Source organism: Tachyglossus aculeatus, chromosome 11 (assembly GCF_015852505.1).
Source record: "Tachyglossus aculeatus isolate mTacAcu1 chromosome 11, mTacAcu1.pri, whole genome shotgun sequence".
NCBI lineage: Eukaryota > Metazoa > Chordata > Mammalia > Monotremata > Tachyglossidae > Tachyglossus > Tachyglossus aculeatus.
In genome coordinates this window covers 23,469,791-23,496,053 of record NC_052076.1, presented here as the reverse complement: position 1 = coordinate 23,496,053, position 26,263 = coordinate 23,469,791, and the positions used below count along the sequence as shown (strand labels likewise).

At 47.1% G+C, this 26,263-nt stretch overlaps 1 protein-coding gene across 5 annotated transcripts in view; it reads left to right on the top strand.

Moving 5' to 3' along the window:
* Positions 1 to 6,033: 6,033 nt before the first annotated feature.
* Positions 6,034 to 26,263, top strand: part of STRADA (STE20 related adaptor alpha) — a 56,215-nt gene continuing 35,985 nt past the window's right edge. For 2 of the 5 annotated variants that reach the window (XM_038753787.1, XM_038753783.1), the window contains exons 1-3: positions 6,034 to 6,115; positions 11,122 to 11,240; positions 17,512 to 17,599. In XM_038753787.1, coding sequence (XP_038609715.1) covers positions 17,564 to 17,599 — 36 coding nt within the window. In that variant the 5' untranslated portion in view covers positions 6,034 to 6,115; positions 11,122 to 11,240; positions 17,512 to 17,563. Of the gene's footprint in view, positions 6,116 to 11,121; positions 11,241 to 17,511; positions 17,600 to 26,263 lie in introns of those variants that run through there. The other 3 variants (XM_038753784.1, XM_038753786.1, XM_038753785.1) reach the window with 3 other exon arrangements.

Here is a 26,263-nt window from a genome sequence, read left to right as displayed (position 1 = left end):
TCAGAGGTCATGGGTTCAAATCCCGGCTCTGCCAATTGCCAGCTCTGTGTGACTTTGGGCCTCACAAGAAGTCACTTAATCAACTGTATTTATTGAGCGCTTACTGTGTGCAGAGCACTGTACTAAGCGCTTGGGAAGTCCAAGTTGGCAACATATAGAGACAGTCCCTACCCAACGGTGGGCTCACAGTCTAAAAGGGGGAGACAGAGAACAAAACCAAACATACTAACAAAATAAAATAGAATAGATATGGACAAGTAAAATAAATAGAGTAATAAATACGTACAAACGTATATACATATATACAACATATACACAACTTAGCTTCTCTGGGCCTTGGTTCCCTCATCTGTAAAATGGGGATGAAGACTGTGAGCCCCCCGTGGGACACCCTGATCACCTTGTAACCTCCCCAGTGCTTAGAACAGTCCTCTGCACATAGTAAGCGCTTAATAAATGCTACCATTATTATTATTATTATTATTATTGTTACAGTTCTCTGCACATCGTAAGCGCTCAGTAAATATGATTGAGGGATTGATTGATTGATTAACTGGGATCAATACCTGTTCTCCCTCCGATTAAGCTCTCCCTCCCTCTTCTAGACTGTGAGCCCACTGCTGGGTAGGGACCGTCTCTGTACGTTGCCAACTTGGACTTCCCAAGCGCTTAGTACAGTGCTCTGCACACAGTAAGTGCTCAATAAATACGATTGATTGATTGATTGATTGATTGATTAAGACTGTGAGCCCCATGTGGGACAGGGAATGGGTCCAACCTGATTAATTTGGATCCATCCCAGCGCTTCAACCAGTGCTTGACACGTAATAAGGGCTTAACAAATGTCATAATTAATATTTATTGACAGACAATCAGGCTGGGGCAGAATTGTGGTGTTTGTTAAGCGCTTACTATATGCCAAGCACTGTTCTAAGCGCTGGGATAGATACGAGAGAAGAGAAGCAGCCTGGCGAAGTGGCTAGAGCACAGGCCTGGGAATCAGAAGGTCATGGGTTCTAATCCCTGCTCTGCCTCTTGTCTGCTGTGTGACCTTGGGCAAGTCACCTCACTTCTCTGGGCTTCAGTGACCTCGTCTGTAAAATGGGGATTAAGGCTGAGCCCCTTGTGGGACAGGGACCGTGTCCAACCTGATTTGCCTGTACCCACCCCAGCGCTCAGTACAGTGCCTGGCACATAGTAAATGCTTGACAAATACCATAATATCAATCAATCGGATTTATTGAGCGCTTACTGTGTGCAGAGCACTGTACTAAGCGCTTGGGAAGTACAAGCTGGCAACATACAGAGACAGTCCCTACCCAACAGTGGGCAGAAGCAGCGTGGCTCAGTGGAAAGAGCCCGGGCTTTGGAGTCAGAGGTCATGGGTTCAAATCCCGGCTCCGCCAATTGTCAGCTGTGTGAGTTTGGGCGAGTCACTTCACTTCTCTGGGCCTCAGTTCCCTCATCTGGAAAATGGAGTGCGAGCCCGCCGTGGGACAACCTGATCACCTTGTAATCTCCCCAGCGCTTAGAACCGTGCTTTGCACGTAGTAAGCGCTTAATAAATGCCATTATTATTATTATTATTATTATTATTATTATTATTGTTATACAAGCTAATCAGGTCAGTCATGGGCCAGGCTCCAAAGAGCAAACGGGCCAGAAAGCCCCCATGGTGGGGGGGTCTTTTGGGTCCTGATTCCACGTCACATTCATTCATTCATTCAATCGTATTTATTGAGCGCTTACTGTGTGCAGAGCACTGGACTAAGCGCTTGGGAAGTCCGAGTTCGCAACATCTAGAGACGGTCCCTACCCAACAGCGGGCTCACAGTCTAGAAGGGGGAGACAGACAACAAACCAAAATATATTAACAAAATAAAATAAATAGAATAGTAAATATGTACAAGTAAAACAGGGTCATAAATCTGTACAAACACATATACAGGTGCTGTGGGGTGGGGGGAAGGAAGGAGGGGGCTCAGTCTGGGGCCATAGTAAGCGCTTAATAAATGCCATCATTATTATTATTACTATTCTCTGGGCCTCAGTTCCCTCATCTGTAAAATGGGGATGAAGACTGGGAGCCCCTCGGGGGACAACCTGTGGACATTGTATCTACCTCAGCGCTTAGAACAGTGCTGGGCACCTAGTAAGCGCTTAATAAATCCATTCGTTCATTCAATTGTATTTATTGAGCACTTATGGTGTGCAGAGCACTGTACTAAGCGCTTGGGAAGTACAAGCCGGCAACAGATAGAGACGGTTGCTACCCAACAACAGGGTCATCACTATTATTATTCACCTAAGAAGCTTTTCCAGTGCTCAGAACAGTGCTTGGCACCTAGTAAGTGCTTAACAAATGCCATCATCATTATTATAATAATTATTATTATTATTATTAGCAAGCATTTAACAAATGCCATCATTCTTATTGTTGAGTGCTTTGTCCATAGTAAGCGCTTAACAAATGCCATCATCATTATTATTCTCTTATTATTACTATTTATTTTTACTATTTATTTTTTATTTATTTATTTACTATTTATTTTTACTATTTATTATTACTATTATTCAAGGCCCTACTGAGAGCTCACCTCCTCCAGGAGGCCTTCCCAGACTGAGCCCCTTCCTTCCTCTCCCCCTCGCCCCCCTCTCCATCCCCCCATCTTACCTCCTTCCCTTCCCCACAGCACCTGGATATATGCATATATGTTTGTACATATTTATTACTCATTTATTTATTTATTTTACTTGTACATATCTATTCTATTTATTTTATTTTGTTAGTATGTTTGGTTTTGTCCTCTGTCTCCCCCTTCTAGACTGTGAGCCCACTATTGGGTAGGGACTGTCTCTATATGTTGCCAACTTGTACTTCCCAAGTGCTTAGTACAGTGCTCTGCACACAGTAAGCGCTCAATAAATATGATTGATTGATTGATTGATTGATTGATTACTCTTCTCTGGGCCTCAGTTCCCTCATCTGTAAAATGGGGATGAAGACTGGGAGCTCCTCGGGGGACAACCTGAGGACCTTGTATCTACCTCAGCGCTTAGAACAGTGCTGGGCACCTAGTAAGCGCTTAATAAATTCACTCGTTCATTCAATCGTATTTATTGAGCGCTTAAGGTGTGCAGGGCACTGGACTAAGCGCTTGGGAAGTACAAGTCGGCAACAGAGACGGTCGCTACCCAACAATGGGCTCATCATTATTATTATTATTCTCTGAAGAAGCCTTTCCAGCGCTCAGAACAGTGCTTGGCACCTAGTAAGCGCTTCACAAATGCCATCATTCTTATTATTGAGTGCTTTGCCCATAGTAAGCGTTTAATGCCATCATTCATCATCATCAATCGTATTTATTGAGCACTTACTATGTGCAGAGCACTGGACTAAGCGCTTGGGAAGTACAAATTGGCAACATCTAGAGACAGTCCCTACCCAACATTGGGCTCACAGTCTAAAAGGGGGAGACAGAGAACAAAACCAAACATACTAACAAAATAAAATAAATAGAATAGATATGTACAAATAAAATAAATAAATGAATAAATAGAGTAATAAATCTGTACAAACATATATACATATATACAGGTGCTGTGGGAAAGGGAAGGAGGTAAGATGGGGGGGATGCTTTGTCCATAGTAAGCGCTTAACAAATGCCATCATCATTATTATTATTACTCTTCTCTGGGCCTCAGTTCCCTCATCTGTAAAATGGGGATGAAGACTGGGAGCCTTTTGTTAATGATGTGCACCTAACTTTACATCTATTTATTTGGATGACTTGACACCCGTCTCCATGTTTTGTTTTGTTGTCTGTCTCCCCCTTCTAGACTGTGAGCCCATCATGGGGTAGGGCCCGTATCTATATGTTGCCGACTTGGACTTCCCAAGCGCTTAGTACAGTGCTCTGCACACAGTAAGCGCTCAATAAATACGATTGAATGAATGAATGACAACCTTAGAACAGCACTGGGCACCTAGTAAGCACTTAGCAAATGCCATGATTCTTATTATTGTGTGCTTTACCCATAGTAAGCACTTAACAAATGCCATCATTATTATTATTACTCTTCTCTGGGCCTCAGTTCCCTCATCTGTAAAATGGGGATGAAGACTGGGAGCCTTTTGTTGATGATGTGCATCTAGCTTTACATCTATTTATTCTGATGTTCCTCATGTTTTGTTTTGTTGTCTGTCTCCCCCTTCTAGACTGTGAGCCCGTTATTGGGTAGGGACCGTCTCTAGTTGCTGCCGACTTTGACTTCCCAAGCGCTTAGTACAGTGCTCTGCACACAGTAAGAGCTCAATAAATACGATTGAATGAATGAATGAATGAAATTTATTCTACTTATTTTATTTTGTTAATATGTTTTGTTCTCTGTCTCCCCCTTCTAGACTGTGAGCCCGCTGTTGGGTAGGGACCGTCTCTCTATGTTGCCACCTTGGACTTCCCAAGCGCTTAGTACAGTGCTCTGCACACAGTAAGCGCTCAATAAGTACGATTGAATGAATGAATGAATGAAATTTATTCTACTTATTTTGTTAATGTTTTGTTTTGTTCTCTGTCTCCCCCTTCTAGACTGTGAGCCCGCTGTTGGGTAGGGACCGTCTCTAGATGTTGCCACCTTGGACTTCCCAAGCGCTTAGTACAGTGCTCTGCACACACTAAGCGCTCGATAAATACGATTGAATGAATGAAATTTATTCTACTTATTTTGTTAATGTTTTGTTTTGTTCTCTGTCTCCCCCTTCTAGATTGTGAGCCCGCTGTTGGGTAGGGACCGTCTCTAGATGTTGCCAACTTGGACTTCCCAAGCGCTTAGTACAGTGCTCTGCACACAGTAAGCGCTCGATAAATACGATTGAATGAATGAAATTTATTCTACTTATTTTGTTAATGTTTTGTTTTGTTCTCTGTCTCCCCCTTTTAAGACTGTGAACCCACTGTTGGGTAGGGACCGTCTCTAGATGTTGCCAACTTGGACTTCCCCAGCGCTTAGTACAGTGCTCTGCACACAGTAAGCGCTCAATAAATACGATTGAATGAATGAATGAATGAGCCCCCCACCCCCCCGCCTCACCTCCTTCCCCTCCCCACAGCACCTGTATATGTATATATATATGTGTTTGAACGTATTTGTTACTCTATTCATTTACCTTATTTCTACATATTCTATTTATTTTATCTTGTTAATATGTTTTGTTCTCTGTCTCCCCCTTGTAGACTGTGAGCCCGCTGTTGGGTAGGGACTGTGTACGTTGCCACCTTGGACTTCCCAAGCGCTTAGCACAGTGCTCTGCACACAGTAAGCGCTCAAGAAATACGATTGAATGAATGAATGAACAAAGGCCATCAATCAATCAATCAATCAATCGTATTTATTGAGCGCTTACTACGTGCAGAGCACTGGACTAAGCGCTTGGGAAGTACAAATTGGCAACACATAGAGACGGTCCCTACCCACCAGTGGGCTCACAGTCTAAAAGGGGGAGACAGAGAAGAGAACCAAACATACCAACAAAATAAAATAAGTAGGATAGAAATGTACAAGTAAAATAAATAAATAAATGAATGAATGAATGCCATAATTATTATTATTATTATTAACAAATGCCATCATGATTATTCTTATTCTCGGTGCCTCAGTTCCCTCATCTGTAAAATGGGGGTGAAGACTGGGAGCCCCCCGTGGGCCCACCTCATCACCTTGTCACCTCCCCGGCGCTTAGAACGGCGCTCTGCACAGAGTCAGTGCTTAATAAACGCTCTTATCGTGATTATAATTACGAACAAGGGCCGTCACGATGAGGATTACTGTTCTAATGGCGATCCCTTCAGGGTTTCCTCAGAGTGAGGCGGCTGAGGCGGCGCCGCCATGGCGAGGCCTCCTCAGCGCGCGCGCCTCCTCAGCGCGCGCGGGCTGGCGCGGCGTGGGCGTGTCCCTGGCGCCGCCCGCAGTGCGCATGCTCCGTGCGGCCCCAGCCCAGCAACCGGCCCGGCGACAGCGGCGGCGGAGAGGAGGAGGCGGCGGCGGCGGCGTTGGCGGGCTTGGGGCTCACACCCGCATCCACGCCGGGCCTCAACGGCCGGACCACCCCCGCCAGGTACCCTCCCCTGCCGACCCACCGAGACCCTTTCCTTCCGCCCTCCTCCTCACCCCCGGCCGGACCGGGCCCCGCCCCCTGACATCACCCCGCAACCCGCGCCCCTGACGTCATTCTCCTCGGGTCCGCCCCCTGACGTCACTCTCAGGTCACTCCTCGCGGCCCGTCATCAGGCCCCGCCCGCTGACGTCACACTCATCAGACCGCGGTCATTCGCCTTCCAGCGGCCCCTCATCAGGCCCCGCCCCCTGACGTCACTCTCCTCCGACCACGCCCATTCGCCTTCCCCCGGCCCCTCATCAGGCCCCGCCCCCGACATCACTCCTCAGGCCCCGCCCCTTCCCCCCCTCCCCGGGCCCCTCATCAGGCTCCGCCCCCTTTCGGATCTCTCCCCAGGCCCCGCCCCGTCGTCCTTCCCATCGGGCCCCCCCCCACTGACGTCACTCCTCAGACCCCGCCCCGCCACCTGCGACCCCTTATCAGGCCCCGCCCCCGACGTCACTCTCATCAAGCCCCTCCCCCTGACGTCACCCATCGGGCCCCCCACGGCCCCTCTTCAGACCCCTCCCCCGATGTCACTCTTCGGGCCCCGCCCCTTCCCCGCGGCCCCTCATCCGGCCCCGCCCCCTGACGTCACTCTCATCCAGCCCCACCCCTCCCCGCGGCCCCTCATAAGGCCCCGTCCCCTCCCCCGTTGTCCCGCATCAGGCCCCGCCCCCCGGCGTCACTCTTCAGGCCCCGCCCACGCTCCCTGTCAGGCCCCGCCCCTGACGTCACTTTTCAGGCCCCGCCCCCACCGGACCCTCACGCTTCAAGCCCCGCCCTCTTCTCCCTCCCCAACGGCCCCGCCCCCTGACGTCACTCTTCAGGCTCCCGCCCACGGTCTCTCTTTAGGCCCCTCCCCACTCCACCCTCGTGGGTGGGCTTCTCAGGCCCCGCCCCCTGACGTCACTCCTTAGGCCCCGCCCCTGACGTCACTCTTGAGACCGCACCTCCCCCAACACATCTCTTCAGGCCCCGCCCCTGACGTCACAATTCAGGCCCGCCCCTCGTCAGGCCCCGCCCCTGACGTCACTTAAGAGTAATAATGATAGCATATATTAAGCGCTTACTATGTGCCAAGCACTGTTCTAAGCGCTGGGGCGGTTACAAGGTGATGAGGTTGTCCCACGGGGGGCTCACAGTCTTTATCCCCATTTTACAGGTGAGGGAACTGAGGCCCAGGGAAGTGAAGTGACTTGCCCAAAGTCACCCAGCTGACAAGTGGCGGAGTCAGAATTTGAACCCATGACCTCTGACTCCAAAGCCCGGGCTCTTTCCACTGATCCACGCTGCTTCTCATGATGGCCAATGATGGCATTTGTTAAGCGCTTACTATGTGCGAAGCACTGTTCTAAGCGCCGGGGGGATACTAGTTGATCAGGTTGTCCCCCGTGGGCCTCACAGTCTTTAGCCCCATTTTACAGATGAGGTCACTGAGGCTCAGAGAAGTTAAGTGACTTGCCCAAGGTCACACAGCAGACATGTGGCGGAGCTGGGATTAGAACCCCTGACCTCTGGCTCCCAAGCCCGGGCTCTTTCCACTGAGACACGCTGCTTCTCTCAAAACAAGCAAACAGGCAATATTTAATCATTCACTCAATTGTATTTATTGAACGTTTACTCTGTGCAGAGCACTGTACTAATCAATCAATCAATCGTATTTATTGAGTGCTTACTGTGTGCAGAGCACTGTACTAAGCACTTGGGAAGTCCAAGTTGGCAACGTATAGGGACGGTCCCTACCCAACAACGGGCTCACAGTCTAGAATTGAGCGGCATCATATGCAGTTGGCATCATATACAGTCCCTACCCAACAGTGGGCTCACAGTCTAAAAGGGGGAAACAGAGAACAAAACCAAACATACTAACAAAATAAAATAAATAGAATAGATATGTACAAGTAAAATAAATAAATACATAAATAAATAGAGTAATAAATCTGTACAAACATATACATCTATACAGGTGCTGTGGGGAAGGGAAGGAGGTAAGATGGGGGGGAAGGAGAGGGGGATGGGGGGAGAGGAAACTAAGCGTTTGGAAAGTACAAATTGGCAACATAATCAACACCCCATAATCAACATAATCAACACCCCAAGGCCCGTCAAATCTCGGGGACTGTCCGGCTTGGAGCAGGAGCGAAAGGACAGCTTCCCTCAGCGAATGGCATCTTGGATAATAATAATAATGATGGTATTTATTAGCGCTTACTATGTGCCAAGCACTGCTTTAAGCGCTGGGGTAGATCATCATCATCATCATCAATCGTATTGATTGAGCACTTACTATGTGCAGAGCACTGTACTAAGCGCTTGGGAAGTACAAATTGGCAACATATGGAGACAGTCCCTACCCAACAGTGGGCTCACAGTCTAAAAGGGGGGAGACAGAGAACAAAACCAAACATACTAACAAAATAAAATAAATAGAATAGATATGTACAAATAAAATAAATAAATATAAATAGAGTAATAAATATGTACAAACATATATGCATATATACAGGTGCTGTGGGGAAGGGAAGGAGGTAAGATGGGGGGATGGAGAGGGGGACGAGGGGGAGAGGAAGGAGGGGGCTCAGTCTGGGAAGGCCTCCTGGAGGAGGTGAGCTCTCAGCAGGGCCTTGAAGGGAGGAAGAGAGCTAGCTTGGCGGATGGGCGGATACAAGGTAATCACGTTGCCCCACAGGGGGCTCACAGTCTTAACCCCCCCCATTTTACAGATGAGGTAACTGAGGCACAGGGAAGTTAAGTGACTTGCCCAAAGTCGCTCATCCGATAAGTGGCGGAGCCGGGATTAGAACCCACGACCTCTCACTCCCAAGCCCGCGCTTTTTCCACTTAAGCCACGTTACTTCTGGGGGTTTAGGAGAAAACGCCCCAGAGTATTTTGCAACTATTCTGTTCGGTCTTCATTAGATTTGAAACCGGCCCCCTGCCAACTGGGCGGCCTCTACCTTTCCCCTACTGTTTCAGCAGTTCTGGCCTTAGAGGAGCAGGAGAAGGGGTTGAATCAATCAATCAATCAATCGTATTTATTGAGCGCTTACTGTGTGCAGAGCACTGGACTAAGCGCTTGGGAAGTCCAAGTTGGCAACATCTAGAGACAGTCCCTACCCAACAGCGGGCTCACAGTCTAAAAGGGGGAGACAGAGAACAATACCAATCAATCAATCAATCAATCAATCGTACTTATTGAGCGCTTACTGTGTGCAGAGCACTGGACTAAGCGCTTGGGAAGTCCAAGTTGGCAACATATAGAGACAGTCCCTGCCCAGCAGTGGGCTCACAGTCTAAAAGAGGGAGACAGAGAACAATACCAAGCATACTAACAAAATAAAATAAATAGAATAGATATGTACAAGTAAAATAAATAGAGTAATAAATATGTACAAACATATATACATATATACAGGTGCTGTGGGGAAGGGAAGGAGGTAAGATGAGGGGGATGGAGAGGGGGACGAGGGGGAGAGAATGACTCTCTGCCCCTTTTTGTCACTAGTATCTTTAGCCAAGCACCGTCATTTAACTTAACTGTATTTACTGAGCGCTTACTGTGTACATCATCATCATCAATCGTATTTATTGAGCGCTTACTATGTGCAGAGCACTGGACTAAGCACTTGGGAAGTCCAAGTTGGCAACATTTAGAGACAGTGCCTACCCAACAGCGGGCTCACAGTCTAAAAGGGGGAGACCGAGAACAATACCAAACATACTAACAAAATAAAATAAATAGAATAGATATGTACAAGTAAAATAAATAAATAAATAGAGTAATAAATCTGTACAAACATATATACATATATACAGGTGCTGTGGGGAAGGGAAGGAGGTAAGATTGGGGGGATGGAGAGGGGGACGAGGGGGAGAGAATGACTCTCTGCCCCTTTTTGTCACTAGTATCTTTAGCCAAGCACCGTCATTTAACTTAACTGTATTTACTGAGCGCTTACTGTGTACATCATCATCATCAATCGTATTTATTGAGCGCTTACTATGTGCAGAGCACTGGACTAAGCGCTTGGGAAGTCCAAGTTGGCAACATATAGAGACAGTGCCTACCCAACAGCGGGCTCACAGTCTAAAAGGGGGAGACCGAGAACAATACCAAACATACTAACAAAATAAAATAAATAGAATAGATATGTACAAGTAAAATAAATAAATAAATAGAGTAATAAATCTGTACAAACATATATACATATATACAGGTGCTGTGGGGAAGGGAAGGAGGTAAGATTGGGGGGATGGAGAGGGGGACGAGGGGGAGAGAATGACTCTCTGCCCCTTTTTGTCACTAGTATCTTTAGCCAAGCACCGTCATTTAACTTAACTGTATTTACTGAGCGCTTACTGTGTACATCATCATCATCAATCGTATTTATTGAGCGCTTACTATGTGCAGAGCACTGGACTAAGCGCTTGGGAAGTCCAAGTTGGCAACATATAGAGACAGTGCCTACCCAACAGCGGGCTCACAGTCTAAAAGGGGGAGACCGAGAACAATACCAAACATACTAACAAAATAAAATAAATAGAATAGATATGTACAAGTAAAATAAATAAATAAATAGAGTAATAAATCTGTACAAACATATATACATATATACAGGTGCTGTGGGGAAGGGAAGGAGGTAAGATTGGGGGGATGGAGAGGGGGACGAGGGGGAGAGAATGACTCTCTGCCCCTTTTTGTCACTAGTATCTTTAGCCAAGCACCGTCATTTAACTTAACTGCATTTACTGAGCGCTTACTGTGTACATTATTATTATTATTATTATTACATAGCAAGTTTCTTAACTTCTCAGTTACCTCATCTGTAAAATGGGGATTAAAACTGTGAGCCCCCCATCGGACAGCCTGATCACCTTGTAACCTCCCCAGTCCTTAGAACAGTAGTAAGTGCTTAACAAGCACCATCATTATTATTATTATTTGGATTTTTTTTTTCTTAAAGGACACCGAAACAATCCCTGATTTCCTTCTCTGAGATGCCCAAGGTTCCTCACAGTAGTTACCAATAAGGAACTGAAAAGTGTGCCGCGGAGTAGGTTCTCAACCAGTCCATCAGCTCAGGTACGGTAGTAGTATTTGTATTTATTAAGCGCCTACCGTGTGCGAAGCACTGTATTTAGTGCTGGGAAAACAGGCGGGTGGGAATTAGACACGGTCACTGGCCTCTAGTGGGTTCACAATCTAAGGATGGAGAAGGGCTGAGGGGGTGAAACGATAAAAGCACAAATAGAAAAGACCGGGACAATGAGGAGGAGAATAGTTGCCTTGAGGAGAAGAGTTCCAGGCTCCTCATCAATCGTATTTATTGAGCGCTTCCTGTGTGCAGAGCACTGTACTAAGCGCCGATCCTCGTGGATCAGAGTCCGACTGTCACAGTTGCGGCCTTCTGAATCAGCTGCTGCTGATTTCTCGCCCTTCCCCGGGCCGGAGCAGAGGCTGGTGGGAAGTTCCAAGCGCTTAGTACAGCGCTCTGCACACAGTAAGCGCTCAATAAATGCGATTGAATGAATGGCGGCTGGGCAGCTTCCCTCCCGAGCCTGCGGAGCTCTGGTCTGGTGATAAAGTCCGTCCTTCATCATCATCATCAGTCGTATTTATTGAGCGCTTACTGTGTGCAGGGCACTGTACTAAGCGCTTGGGAAGTCCAAGTTGGCAACATATAGAGACGGTCCCTACCCAACAGTGGGCTCACAGTCTAGAAGGGGGAGACAGAGAACAAAACCAAACATACTAAGAAAATAAAATAAATAGAATAGATAGGTACAAGTAAAATAAATAGAGTAATAAATATGTACAAACATATATCCAGGTGCTGTGGGGAAGGGAAGGGGGTAAGATGGGGGGGATGGAGAGGGGGACGAGGGGAAGAGGAAGGAAGGGGCTCAGTCTCCTCCTTCCCTTTCCAATCAGGACAAGCGCCGCTCGGAAGGTTTAGTGGAGGGTCTGTGGTTGTGATCTCTAAAAAGTGAGGCGGCTTTGCAAGTCGCAAGGAAAATCCACCGTAGGAAGGTAAGGCCCAAAAACCAATGCAAGGACCTTTCAAGAAAAGACTTCCTTCCCTTTTTCATCATCAATCGTATTTATTGAGCGCTTACTATGTGCAGAGCACTGGACTAAGCGCTCGGGAAGTACAAATTGGCAACATATAGAGACAGTCCCTACCCAACAGTGGGCTCACAGTCCCTTTTTCCCCTTTTTCTGCCACGTCTCCAGCATGATGCCAAAGGGAGGCAGTGGGTCATCCTTAGGGTTTTGATCCTGGGATTCAATAGCGGCGCGGACTCCGTCTCATTAGAAGAACCGCGTATTTTGATCAGCAGGAGCAGATGGTCGCTAAAGGCTATCCTATCTCTCGTTTTCAAAACACATTCAATCGTATTTATCGAGCGCTTACTGTGTGCAGAGCACTGGACTAAGCGCTTGGGAAGTCCAAGTCGGCAGCATCTAGAGACGGTCCCTACCCAGCAATGGGCTCGCAGTCTAGAAGGGGGAGACAGGCGACAAGACATGGAGACAGGTGTCAAAGTCGTCAGAACAAATAGAATTAAAGTTAATCATCATCATCATCAATCGTATTTATTGAGCGCTTACTATGTGCAGAGCACTGTACTAAGCGCTTGGGAAGTACAAATTGGCAACATATAGAGACGGTGCCTAGAGATGGGCTTAGTACAGTGCTGTGCACACAGTAAGCGCTCAATAAGTACGACTGAATGAATAGGGACCGTCTCTATCTGTTGCCGACTTGGACTTCCCAAGCGCTTAGTACAGAGCTCTGCACACAGTAAGTGCTCAATAAATACGATTGAATGAATGAATGAATCCCCATTTTCCAGATGAGGTAACCGAGGCACAGAGAAGTGAACCGTGTGAGCCTGCTGTTGGGTAGGCACCGTCTCTATCTGTTGCCGACTTGGACTTCCCAAGCGCTTAGTACAGTGCTCTGCACACAGTAAGCGCTCAATAAATATGATTGAATGGATAGGGACCGTCTCTATCTGTTGCCGACTTGGACTTCCCAAGCGCTTAGTCCCGTGCTGTGCACACAGTAAGCGCTCAGTAACTACGATTGAATGAATGAATGAATCGCCATTTTCCAGATGAGGTAACTGAGGCACAGAGAAGTGAACCGTGTGAGCCCGCTGTTGGGTAGGCACCGTCTCTATACGTTGCCAACTTGTACTTCCCAAGGGCTTAGTACAGTGCTCTGCACACGGTAAGCGCTCAGTAAGCACGATTGAATGAATAGGGACCGTCTCTATCTGTTGCCGACTTGGACTTCCCAAGCGCTTAGTCCCGTGCTCTGCACACAGTAAGCGCTCAGTAACTACGATTGGATGACTGAATGGATCCCCATTTTCCAGATCATCATCATTATCATCATCAATCGTATTTATTGAGCGCTTACTATATGCAGAGCACTGTACTAAGCACTTGGGAAGTACAAATTGGCAACATATAGAGCACATAGTAAGCGCTCAATAAATACGATTGATGATGATGATGATGATGATCTGGATGAGGTAACTGAGGCACAGAGAAGTGAACCGTGTGAGCCCGCTGTTGGGTAGGCACCGTCTCTATACGTTGCCAACTTGGCTTGGTACAGTGCTCTGCACACAGTAAGCGCTCAATAAGCACGATTGAATGAATAGGGACCGTCTCTTTCTGTTGCCGACTTGGACTTCCCAAGGGCTTAGTACAGTGCTCTGCACACGGTAAGCGCTCAATAAGTACGATTGAATGAATAGGGACCGTCTCTTTCTGTTGCCGACTTGGACTTCCCAAGGGCTTAGTACAGTGCTCTGCACACGGTAAGCGCTCAATAAGTACGATTGAATGAATGAATGAATGAATGAACTGTCGGGTCTTGGTAGAGACCCGGAGCCCCCCCTCAAACAGCCGGTGGTGTTTGTCTGTTGTTTGTCTGTTTGACGTCAAACAGACGTCATCGCTGGTGGCCTGGTTTCGTGGTTGCCCGCTGCCCAGACGGGCGAGTACCAGTCTTTCCGAACCCGAGGTTTTGCAGAGAACACGGTGGGGAGATAGTGGGCCTTGACGCTCAAAAAAGCACAGTTGACAGGGAAGTTCCCCTCTGTATGGGTGGGTCGGGGGGCTGGGGGTGGGCTGGGGCTGAAAAGGCCATCATCATCATCATCAATCGTATTTATTGAGCACTTACTGTGTGCAGAGCACTGGACTAAGCGCTTGGGAAGTACAAGTTGGTAACATATAGAGGGACTCTATATGTCTCTATATGTCTCTATATGTTGCCAATTTGTACTTCCCAAGCGCTTAGTGCAGTGCTCTGCACATAGTAAGCGCTCAATAAATACGATTGATGATGATGATATAGAGGGACTCTGTATGTCTATATGTCTCTGTATGTCTCTATATATCTCTATATGTTGCCAATTTGTACTTCCCAAGCGCTTAGTGCAGTGCTCTGCACATAGTAAGCGCTCAATAAATACGATTGATGATGATGATATAGAGGGACTCTATATGTCTATATGTCTCTTTATATCTCTATATGTCTCTATAGGTTGCCAATTTGTACTTCCCAAGCGCTTAGTGCAGTGCTCTGCACATAGTAAGCGCTCAATAAATACGATTGATGATGATGATATAGAGGGACTCTATATGTCTATATGTCTCTGTATGTCTCTATATATCTCTATATGTTGCCAATTTGTACTTCCCAAGCGCTTAGTGCAGTGCTCTGCACATAGTAAGCGCTCAATAAATACGATTGATGATGATGATATAGAGACAGTCCCTACCCAGCAGTGGGCTCACAGTCTGAAAGGGGGAGACAGAGAACAAAACCAAACAGACTAACAAAATAAAATAAATAGAATAGATATGTACAAGTAAAATAAATAGAGTAATAAATCTGTACAAACGTATATCCATATATACAGGTGCTGTGGGGAAGGGAGGAGGTAAGATGGGGGGATGGAGATGGGGACGAGGGGGAGAGGAAAGGTAGGGCTCAGTCTGGGAAGGCCTCCTGGAGTAGGTGAGCTCTCAGTAGGGCCTGACTAATTACCTCAAAGACGGCAGGATACTGGAAGATAACCAGAGAAGTCACTTCTCTGGGCCTCGGTTCCCTCATCTGTAAAATGGGGATTAAGATTGTGAGCCCCACATGGGACAACCTGATCTCCTGTATCCTCCCCAGCGCTTAGAACAGCGCTTTGCACATAGTAAGCGCTTAACAAATACCAAAATTATTATTATTATTATTATACGCAGAGCACTTAGTCCATCAAATTCAAAATGGCGGCACCCAATCTCCTCAGAGCACACGACGAGCTGGGCGGTTTTCTTCCAGACCCCATTTTCCCGGTCGAATCTATGCTGGGAAACGAAATCGAAAACCTTGCCGAATCGGTGAGGTTTCGATCCACTCCAGCTGCTGTTCGACGTTTGGCTCGGTCGTCGGAGATTAGATTGACCTTGCCTGGATTTATCCTTCCCCAAACCATTCTGGTTATCTTCCAGAATCGTGCCGTCTTTGAGGTAATTAGTCAGTTGGGCCTTTTGATAAAAATAATGATAATAATGGCATTTGTTAAGCGCTTACTATGGGCAAAGCACTGTTCTAGGCGCTGGGGAGGTTACAGGGTGATCAGGTTGTCCCACAGTCTTCATCCCCATTTGACAGGTGAGGTCACTGAGGCAAAGAGAAGTTAAGCGACTTGCCCAACGTCACACAGCTGAGAAGCGGCGGAGGCGGGATTTGAACCCATGATCTCTGACTCCCGAGCCCGGGCTCTTTCCACTGAGCCATGCTGCTTCTCTATCATCGCTTAATAAATGCCATCATTATTATATATGTTTGTACATATTTATATATGTTTGTACGTATTTATTACTCTATTTATTTTACTTGTACATATCTATTCTATTTATTTTATTTTGTTAGTATGTTTGGTTTTGTTCTCTGTCTCCCCCTTTTAGACTGTGAGCCCCCTGTTGGGTAGGGACTGTCTCTATATGTTGCCAATTTGTACTTCCCAAGCGCTTAGTACAGTGCTCTGCACATAGTAAGCGCTCAGTAAATACGATTGATGATGATCATCATCATCATCCCTGGTGTTTACTGAGCGCTTACTATTTGCAGAGCACTGTTGAAGCTCTTAGGAGAATACAATGCAGCAGAGTTGGCAGACACGTGCCCTGCCCACAGCGAGCTTACAGTTTAGAGGGGGAGGCAGACGATAACATAAAACAACGTAGACTGTAGAATTGAAAAGGACAGCACCTGTATATATGTATATATGTTTGTACGTATTTATTACTCTATTTTAGTTGTACATATCTATTCTATTTATTTTATTTTGTTAGTATGTTTGGTTTTGTTCTCTGTCTCCCCCTTTTAGACTGTGAGCCCACTGTTGGGTAGGGACTGTCTCTAGATGTTGCCAACTTGGACTTCCCAAGCGCTTAGTCCAGTGCTCTGCACACAGTAAGCGCTCAATAAATACGATTGATGATGATGATGATATGTACGTATGTGGGGTTGAGGGTGGGGTGAATATTGAATGGCTAAAGGTCACAGATCCAAGTACCCAGACGATGTAGATGGGGCATAGAGGATCAATCAATCAATCAATCGTATTTATTGAGCGCTTACTATGTGCAGAACACTGTACTAAGCGCTTGGGAAGTACAAATTGGCAACACATAGAGACAGTCCCTACCCAACAGTGGGCTCACAGTCTAAAAGGGGTTAGACAGAGAACAAAACCAAACATACCAACAAAATAAAATAAATAGGATAGAAATGTACAAGTAAAATAAATAAATAAATAAATAGAGTAATAAATATGTGCAACCATATATACATATATACAGGTGCTGTGGGGAAGGGAAGGAGGTAGGATGGGGGGATGGAGAGGGGGACGAGGGGGAGAGGAAGGAAGGGGCTCAGTCTGGGATGAATTTGTTTCCTTCTATTTTCCATTTTCTAGAAGTTAGGTTTTCCGGTCTCCCTTTCCTTCCACATCTGAATAAAACTACTGATCGTGGCCAGCGTACTTCCTTCTTTGGATTTCAAGTTCCCACTGGGATGAGCATTTTATGGAGGGGGGTGGGGAGAGCAATTGGTAAGAATTTATGTGCTTTCTCTTATTTGATGATGATTTCCCAGATGTTTCCCTTTCCCTCTTTTGAAGACAGAGCCCCTTCGATGGTCTGCCCGTCTGCCCCTTAAGTGAATAATCAAGAGCGCTTTTTTTTTAAAATTGATTTTCAACGCTTTCCTCTTACCCTAAAGCATCCAGGACCGCGACTCGTGGAAACCGTGTTTCCCTTTCATTTTCAGGACTCCGAAAAATATTACTGAAATTGGAGTTGGCCTACAAACTAGGAGCCCCATGTCTTTTCTTGTAAGTAAACCAGAGCGGATTAGGGTGAGTTTCAATCCTTCTGTCTTTTCTCAACGTTTTGTGTTTTGTTCCGAATGGGAGGTTTTCAGTTTTATTTTCCCAAATGAAAATGCTTGGTGGGGTGGTGAGGCGGGGATGCCCGGAATTAGCCTACGGATGATGGGAGGTGGGAGAAATTGTGTGGCAGCTATACGGTTGGCCAGTGGAGAGCTGAGTCAGAGGTGGGGAAAAGAGCCGCTGAGAGAGGGTTATCCTATTTCTAGCCCTCTAAGGCCTTTCCCTCTCAAAAAAAATAAAAATAAATAAATGATGGTACTCATTAAACACTTACTAAGCTCTATTCTAAACACTGGGGTAGATACAAGTTAATCAGTTGGCCGCAGTCCCTGTCCTACATGGGGCTCGCGGTCTTATCCCCATTTTCCAGATGATAAGGGAACTAAGGCCCAGAGATGTGAAGTGGCTTCCCCTGAGTCACACAGCAGATATGTGGCGGGTTTAGAACCCAGGTCCTCCTAACTCCTAGGCCTGCACTCTGTCTACTCAGCCGCAGCTCCCAAAATAGATCCGGGCTCTCCCAGGAGTTTGTTGACATCCGGGAAGAAGCAAAGTGCTTACGGGTTTTCCTTGCCTCTCATTCTTAACTCGGTTTTGAGGTGTTTTTGTTATTTTTTTTAAACTAGTCCATGCTAAAATCTAACCCATCCCTTCCTGGGGAAAGGTTTTTCTAAGATTGTAGTAGCTATTCAAAGTTGAAGTTTTTATGAACACTCCCTCCTTCCCCCCCCCCCCGCCCTACCTCCTTCCCCTCCCCACAGCACCTGTATAGATGTTTGTACAGATTTATTACTCGATTTATTTTACTTGTGCATATTTACATATTCTATTTATTTTATTTTGTTAATATGTTTTCTTTGGTTGTCTGTCTCCCCCTTCTAGACTGTGAGCCTGCTGTCGGGTAGGGACCGTCTCTATATGTTGCCAACTTGTACTTCCCAAGCGCTTAGTACAGTGCTCTGCACACAGTAAGCGCTCAATAAATATGATTGAATGAATGAATGAACCTTTTAGTGCCAGAGAGCATACATTAAAACTTTCATGTTAAATATGGAACTCTGAAACCCCATGGGCGCGGAGGATTGCAAAACCAATGGAAATGTTTCCTTCTCTGCAATTCTCCAAATTAATTTCTTATTTTTTTCTTTTTATCGTATTTGTTAAGCGTTTAACAATAATAATAATAATAATGGTATTTTTTAAGCGCTTACTACGTGCCGAGCACTGTTCTAAGCATTGGGGGAGTAGATGCAAGGTAATCAGGTTGTCCCACAGTCTTAACCCCCGTTTTACAGATGAGGTAACTGAGGTACAGAGAAGTTAAGTGATTTGCCCAAGGTCACCCAGCAGACAAGTGGCAGAACCGGGATTAGAACCCACGTCCTCTGACTCCCAAGTCCGTGCTCTTGCCACTAAACCTGTCGATTTTGACACCCGTCTCCACGTTTTGTTTTGTTGTCCGTCTCCCCCTTCTATCAATCAATCAATCGTATTTATTCAGCGCTTACTGTGTGCAGAGCACTGTACTAAGCGCTTGGGAAGTACAAGTTGGCAACAACTTCTAGACCGTGAGCCCTTTGTTGGGTAGGGACCGTCTCTGTATGTTACCGACTTGTACTTCCCAAGCGCTCAGTACAGTGCTCTGCACACAGTAAGCGCTCAATAAGTACGATTGCATGAATGAATGAACTAAGCCATGCTGCTGTGCCAGACGCCGTACTAAATCTGGGGGAGATAATAAGATAATCAGGTGACCCATTCCCACGTGGGGCATACAGTCTTAACCCCCATTGGAAGATGAGGTAACTGAGGCACAGAAAAGTGAAGTGACTCGTCCAAGGTCACACAGCAGACCGAGGGGGAGCCGGGATCATAGCCCGGGTCCTCCGACTCCCAGCTCCAAGCTCTTTCCACTGGGCCACACTGCTCCATTTTTCAGAAAATATTTCAGAGCCATGTGCTCTACTAAGATCTTCTATTTGGTATCTCTATTTTTATGCCTAGACCAGAGATTCTGAAGTAGAGAGGATTCATTCATTCATTCAATCGTATTTATTGAGCGCTTACTGTGTGCAGAGCACTGTACTAAGCGCTTGGGAAGTGCAAGTTGGCAACATCTAGAGACGGTCCCTACCCAACAGTGGGCTCACAGTCTAGAAGGGGGAAGGGGATTAAACCCTTCTTGCCAAAAATCAATAAACAAAGTGGGTTTTGTGCTGCAGTAAATTGGACTTTTTAAAATGATATTTTCAGCCGCGTTATCTGTGAAATTAAACTGCTGCTGCACTCCCGGTCATCATCATCATCATCATCATCAACTGTATTTATTGAGCGCTTACTATGTGCAGAGCACTGTACTAAGCGCTTGGGAAGTACAAATTGCCATAGAGACAGTCCCTGCCCAACAGTGGGCTCACAGTCTAAAAGGGGGAGACAGAGAACAAAACCAAACATACTAACAAAATAAAATAAATAGAATAGATAATGTGTGGGTGGCCATGACTGTCACTGCCGCTCGATTTACAGATTTAGGTTCCTTATTTCTGAATAGTCCATATTCCCCTTTTCCTGGGTACTTTAAGAAAGTTGAGCGTTATTCCACTCCCGGTCATTAATGTGGGTGGCAATGACTGTCACTGCCGCTCGATTTACAGATTTAGGTTCGTTATTTCTGAAATAGTCCATATTCCCCTTTTCCTGGGTACTTTAAAAAGGTGAGCGTTATTAATGAAAACCCAGCAAGAGCGGGAGCTTCGCTCGTTGGCTGGTAGACTGCCTGCTGGGAAATCAAATCCCCAGATAATAATAATAATAATAATGATGATGGCATTTATTAAGCGCTTACTATGTGCAAAGCCCTGTTCTAAGCGCTGACTATGTAGATAGACTGATGTAGATGTAGATAGCTGATAGACGATGTACCATTCCTAGAGAGAAATCCGTCATCATCATCCATCGTATTTATTGAGCGCTTACTATGTGCAGAGCACTGTACTAAGCGCTTGGGAAGTACAAATTGACAACATATAGAGACAGTCCCTACCCAACAGTGGGCTCACAGTCTAAAAGTCTAAACAAGTCACTGTCCCGACTTGTTCGTCAAATCTCCCTGTGCACATCAAGGCAGTGGGAGCACGGTAGAAATCAAATCGTCCTTTGAAAATGGTCAGCAGGTTTGAGGTGGGCTTGCAGGATTTTTCTTTTTTCCGTTTTGTTTGTTTTTTATTTATTTATTTATTTATTTTCCTGGCATTTGTTAAGCGCTTACTATGTGCAGAGCACCGTTCTAAGCGCTGGGGGGGTTACAAGGTGATCAAGTTGTCCCACGTGGGGCTCACAGTCTTCATCCCCATTTTACAGATGAGGCTCAGAGAAGTTAAGTGACTTGCCCAAGGTCACACAGCAGACATGTGGGGGAGTCGGGATTCGAACCCATGACCTCTGACTCCCAAGCCCGGGCTCTTTCCACTGAGCCACGCTGCTTCTCTGCCATTTTTTATGCCATTCGTTGAGCACTCTACTAAGTGCCGGGGTAGACACGAGCAAATCAGGTTGGACACAGTCCGTATCCTCTGTGGGGCTCACGGTCTTAATCCCCATTTTGCAGATAAGGTAACTGAAGCCCAGAGAAGTGAAATGGCTTGCCCTAGGTCATTCATTCATTCAGTGGTATTCATTCATTCATTCATTCAGTCGTATTTATTGAGCGCTTACTGTGTGCTGAGCACTGTACCAAGCGCTTGGGAAGTACAAGTCGGCAACATATAGGGACGGTCCCTACCCAACAATGGGCTTACAGTCTAGAATTGAGCGCTTACTGTGTGCAGAGCACTGTACTAAGCGCTTGGGATGTACAAATCGGCAACATACAGAAACGGTCAATCAGTCAATCAATCAATCGTATTTATTGAGCGCTTACTGTGTGCAGAGCACTGGACTAAGCGCTTGGGAAGTCCAAGATGGCAACATCCAGAGACAGTCCCTACCCAACAGTGGGCTCACAGTCTAGAAGGGGGAGACAGACAACAAAACAAAACGTATTAACAACATAAAATAAATAGAATAGATATGTACAAGTAAAATAAATAGAGTAATAAATACGTACAAACATATATACGTATATACAGGTGCTGTGGGGAGGTGAAGGAGGTAAGGTGCAGGGGGATGGGGAGGGGGAGGAGGGCGAGAGGAGGGAGGGGGCTCAGTGTGGGAAGGCCTCCTGGAGGAGGTGAGCTCTCAGTAGGGCTTGGAAAGGAGGAAGAGAGCGAGCTTGGCGGATGGGCAGAGGGATTGGGGGCATTCCGGGCCAGGGGGAGGACGTGGGCCGGGGGTCGATGGCGGGACAGGCGAGAACGAGGTACGGGGAGGAGATCAGCGGCGGAGGAGCGGAGGGTGCGGGCTGGGCTGGACAAGGAGAGAAGGGAGGGGAGGGAGGAGGGGGTGAGGTGATGGACAGCCTGGAAGCCCAGGGTGAGGAGTTTCTGCCTGATGCGCAGATTGATTGGGAGCCACTGGAGATTTTTGAGGAGGGGAGTAACATGCCCAGAGCGTTTCTGCACGAAGACGGTCCGGGCAGTGGCGTGAAGTGACTCACCCAAGGTCACACAGCCGTCAGGTGGCGGAGCTGGGACTGGAATCCAGGTTTTTCTGACTCCCCTCATCATCATCAATCGTATTTATTGAGCGCTTACTATGTGCAGAGCACTGTACTAAGCGCTTGGGAAGTACAAATTGGCAACATCTAGAGACAGTCCCTACCCAACAGCGGGCTCGCAGTCTAAAAGGGGGAGACAGAGAACAAAACCAAACATACTAACAAAATAAAATAAATAGAATAGAGAGTACAGTGCTCTGCACATAGTAAGCGCTCAATAAATACAATTGATGATGATGATATGTACAAGTAAAATAAATAAATGAATAGAGTAATAAATATGTACAAACATATATCCATATATACTGGTGCTGTGGGGAAGGGAAGGAGGTAAGATGGGGGGGATGGAGAGGGGGACGAGGGGGAGAGGAAGGAAGGGGCTCAGTGTGGGAAGGCCTCCTGGAGGAGGTGAGCTCTCAGTAGGGCCTTGAAGGGAGGAAGAGAGCTAGCTGGGCGGATGGGCAGAGGGATTGGGGGCATTCCAGGCCCGGGGGAGGACGTGGGCCGGGGGTCGACGGCGGGACGGGCGAGAACGAGGTACGGGGAGGAGATTAGCGGCGGAGGAGCGGAGGGTGCGGGCTGGGCTGGAGAAGACTCCCAGGGTGGGCTCTATCCACTAGGCCATGCCGCCTCTCCACAAGACCACCAGCCTGGCCCATCATCATCATCATCATCAATCGTATTTATTGAGCGCTTACTGTGTGCAGAGCACTGGACTAAGCACTTGGGAAGTCCAAGTTGGCAACATATAGAGACAGTCCCTACCCAACAGCGGGCTCACAGTCTAGAAGGGGGAGACGGACAACGAAACCAAACATGTTAACAAAATAAAATAAATAGAATATGTAAATAGGTCAGGGGGCCCGGAACCTAGGATTTCGGAGTGAGTGAACGAGCCCCAGGGGAACTTTCTGCCCAGTGCCCGGCAGAAGCTACAGAGCTTCCGCGTTTTAGTGCCCATTTTATGCCAACCCGGGGGACTAAGAACCGTGAACCATCCCTGGGCAGGGCCCGGACCATGAATGGAGAGCCCAGAGAAGCAGCGTGGCTCAGTGGGAAAAGCCCGGGCTTGGGACTCAGAGGTCGTGGGTTCAAATCCCGGCTCCGCCACTTGTCAGCTGGGTGACTTTGGACAAGTCACTTCACTTCTCTGGGCCTCAGTTCCCTCACCTGGAAAATGGGGATTAAGACTGAGAGCCCCACGTGGGGCAACCTTGATTACCTTGTATCCCCCACCAGCGCTTAGAACAGTGCTTGGCACATAGTAAGCACTTAACAAATACAGACACTGTTATTATTATCAATGAAACTTAGAGAAGCAGCGTGGCTCAGTGGGAAGAGCCCGGGCTTGGGGCTCAGAGGTCGTGGGTTCAAATCCCGGCTCCGCCACTTGTCGGCTGGGTGACTTTGGACAAGTCACTTCACTTCTCTGGGCCTCAGTTCCGTCACCTGGAAAATGGGGATTAAGACTGAGAGCCCCACGTGGGGCAACCTCGATTACCTTGTATCCCCCACCAGCGCTTAGAACAGTGCTTGGCACGTAGTAAGCACTTAAATACCGACACTGTTATTATTATTAATGGAACTTAGAGAAGCAGCGTGGCTCAGTGGAAAGAGCCCGGGCTTGGGAGTCAGAGGTCGTGGGTTCTAATCCCGCCTCCGCCAATTGTCGGCTGTGTGACCTTGGGCAAGTCACTTTACTTCTCTGGGCCTCAGTTACCTCATCTGTAAAATGGGGATTAAGACTGTGAGCCCCCCGTGGGGCAACCTGATCACCTTGTATCTCCCCCAGCGCTTAGAACGGTGCTTTACACATAGTAAGCCCTTAATAAATGCCATCGTTATTATTATTGTCAGCTGGGTGACTTTGGGCAAATCACTTCACTTCTCTGGGCCTCAGTTCCCTCATCTGTAAAATGGGGATTAAGACTGAGAGCCCCACGTGGGACAATCTCAATTACCTTGTATCCCCCACCAGCGCTTAGAACAGTGCTTGGCACATAGTAAGCACTTAACAAATACAGACAATGTTATTATTATCAATGAAACTTAGAGAAGCAGCGTGGCTCAGTGGGAAGAGCCCGGGCTTGGGAGTCAGAGGTCATGGGTTCTAATCCCGCCTCCGCCAATTGTCGGCTGTGTGACCTTGGGCAAGTCACTTTACTTCTCTGGGCCTCAGTTACCTCATCTGTAAAATGGGGATTAAGACTGTGAGCCCCCCGTGGGGCAACCTGATCACCTTGTATCTCCCCCAGCGCTTAGAACGGTGCTTTACACATAGTAAGCCCTTAATAAATGCCATCGTTATTATTATTGTCAGCTGGGTGACTTTGGGCAAGTCACTTCACTTCTCTGGGCCTCAGTTCCCTCATCTGTAAAATGGGGATTAAGACTGAGAGCCCCACGTGGGACAATCTCAATTACCTTGTATCCCCCACCAGCGCTTAGAACAGTGCTTGGCACATAGTAAGCACTTAACAAATACAGACAATGTTATTATTATCAATGAAACTTAGAGAAGCAGCGTGGCTCAGTGGGAAGAGCCCGGGCTTGGGAGTCAGAGGTCGTGGGTTCTAATCCCGGCTCTGCCAATTGTCGGCTGTGTGACCTTGGGCAAATCACTTTTCTTCTCTGGGCCTCAGTTACCTGATCTGTAAAATGGGGATTAAGACCGTGAGCCCCCCGTGGGGCAACCTGATCACCTTGTAACCTCCCCAGCGCTTAGAACAGTGCTTTGCACATAGTAAGCGCTTAATAAATGCCATCGTTATTATTATTGTCAGCTGGGTGACTTTGGGCAAATCACTTCACTTCTCTGGGCCTCAGTTCCCTCATCTGCAAAATGGGGATTAAGACTGAGAGCCCCACATGGGACAACCTCGATTACCTTGTATACCCCACCAGCGCTTAGAGCAGTGCTTGGCACATAGTAAGCACTTAACAAATACCGACACTGTTATTATTATTAATGAAACGCAGAGAAGCAGCGTGGCTCAGTGGAAAGAGCCCGGGCTTGGGACTCAGAGGTCGTGGGTTCAAATCCCGGCTCCGCCACTTGTCGGCTGGGTGACTTTGGGCAAGTCACTTCACTTCCCTCATCTGTAAAATGGGGATTAAGACTGAGAGCCCCACGTGGGACAACCTCGATTACCTTGTATCCCCCCCCAGCGCTTAGAACAGTGCTTGGCACGTAGTAAGCACTTAAATACCGACACTGTTATTATTATTAATGAAACTTAGAGAAGCAGTGTGGCTCAGTGGAAAGAGCCCGGGCTTGGGACTCAGAGGTCGTGGGTTCAAATCCCGGCTCCACCACTGTCAGCTGGGTGACTTTGGGCAAGTCACTTCACTTCCCTCATCTGTAAAATGGGGATTAAGACTGAGAGCCCCACATGGGGCAACCTCGATTACCTTGTATCCCCCACCAGCGCTTAGAACAGTGCTTGGCACATAGTAAGCACTTAACAAATACCGACACTGTTATTATTATTAATGAAACGTAGAGAAGCAGCGTGGCTCAGTGGAAAGAGCCCGGGCTTGGGAGTCAGAGGTCGTGGGTTCTAATCCCGCCTCTGCCAATTGTCGGCTGTGTGACCTTGGGCAAGTCACTTTTCTTCTCTGGGCCTCAGTTACCTCATCTGTAAAATGGGGATTAAGACTGTGAGCCCCCCATGGGGCAACCTGATCACCTTGTATCTCCCCCAGCGCTTAGAACGGTGCTTTACACATAGTAAGCCCTTAATAAATGACATCGTTATTATTATTGTCAGCTGGGTGACTTTGGGCAAATCACTTCACTTCTCTGGGCCTCAGTTCCCTCATCTGTAAAATGGGGATTAAGACTGAGAGCCCCACGTGGGACAATCTCAATTACCTTGTATCCCCCACCAGCGCTTAGAACAGTGCTTGGCACATAGTAAGCACTTAACAAATACAGACAATGTTATTATTATCAATGAAACTTAGAGAAGCAGCGT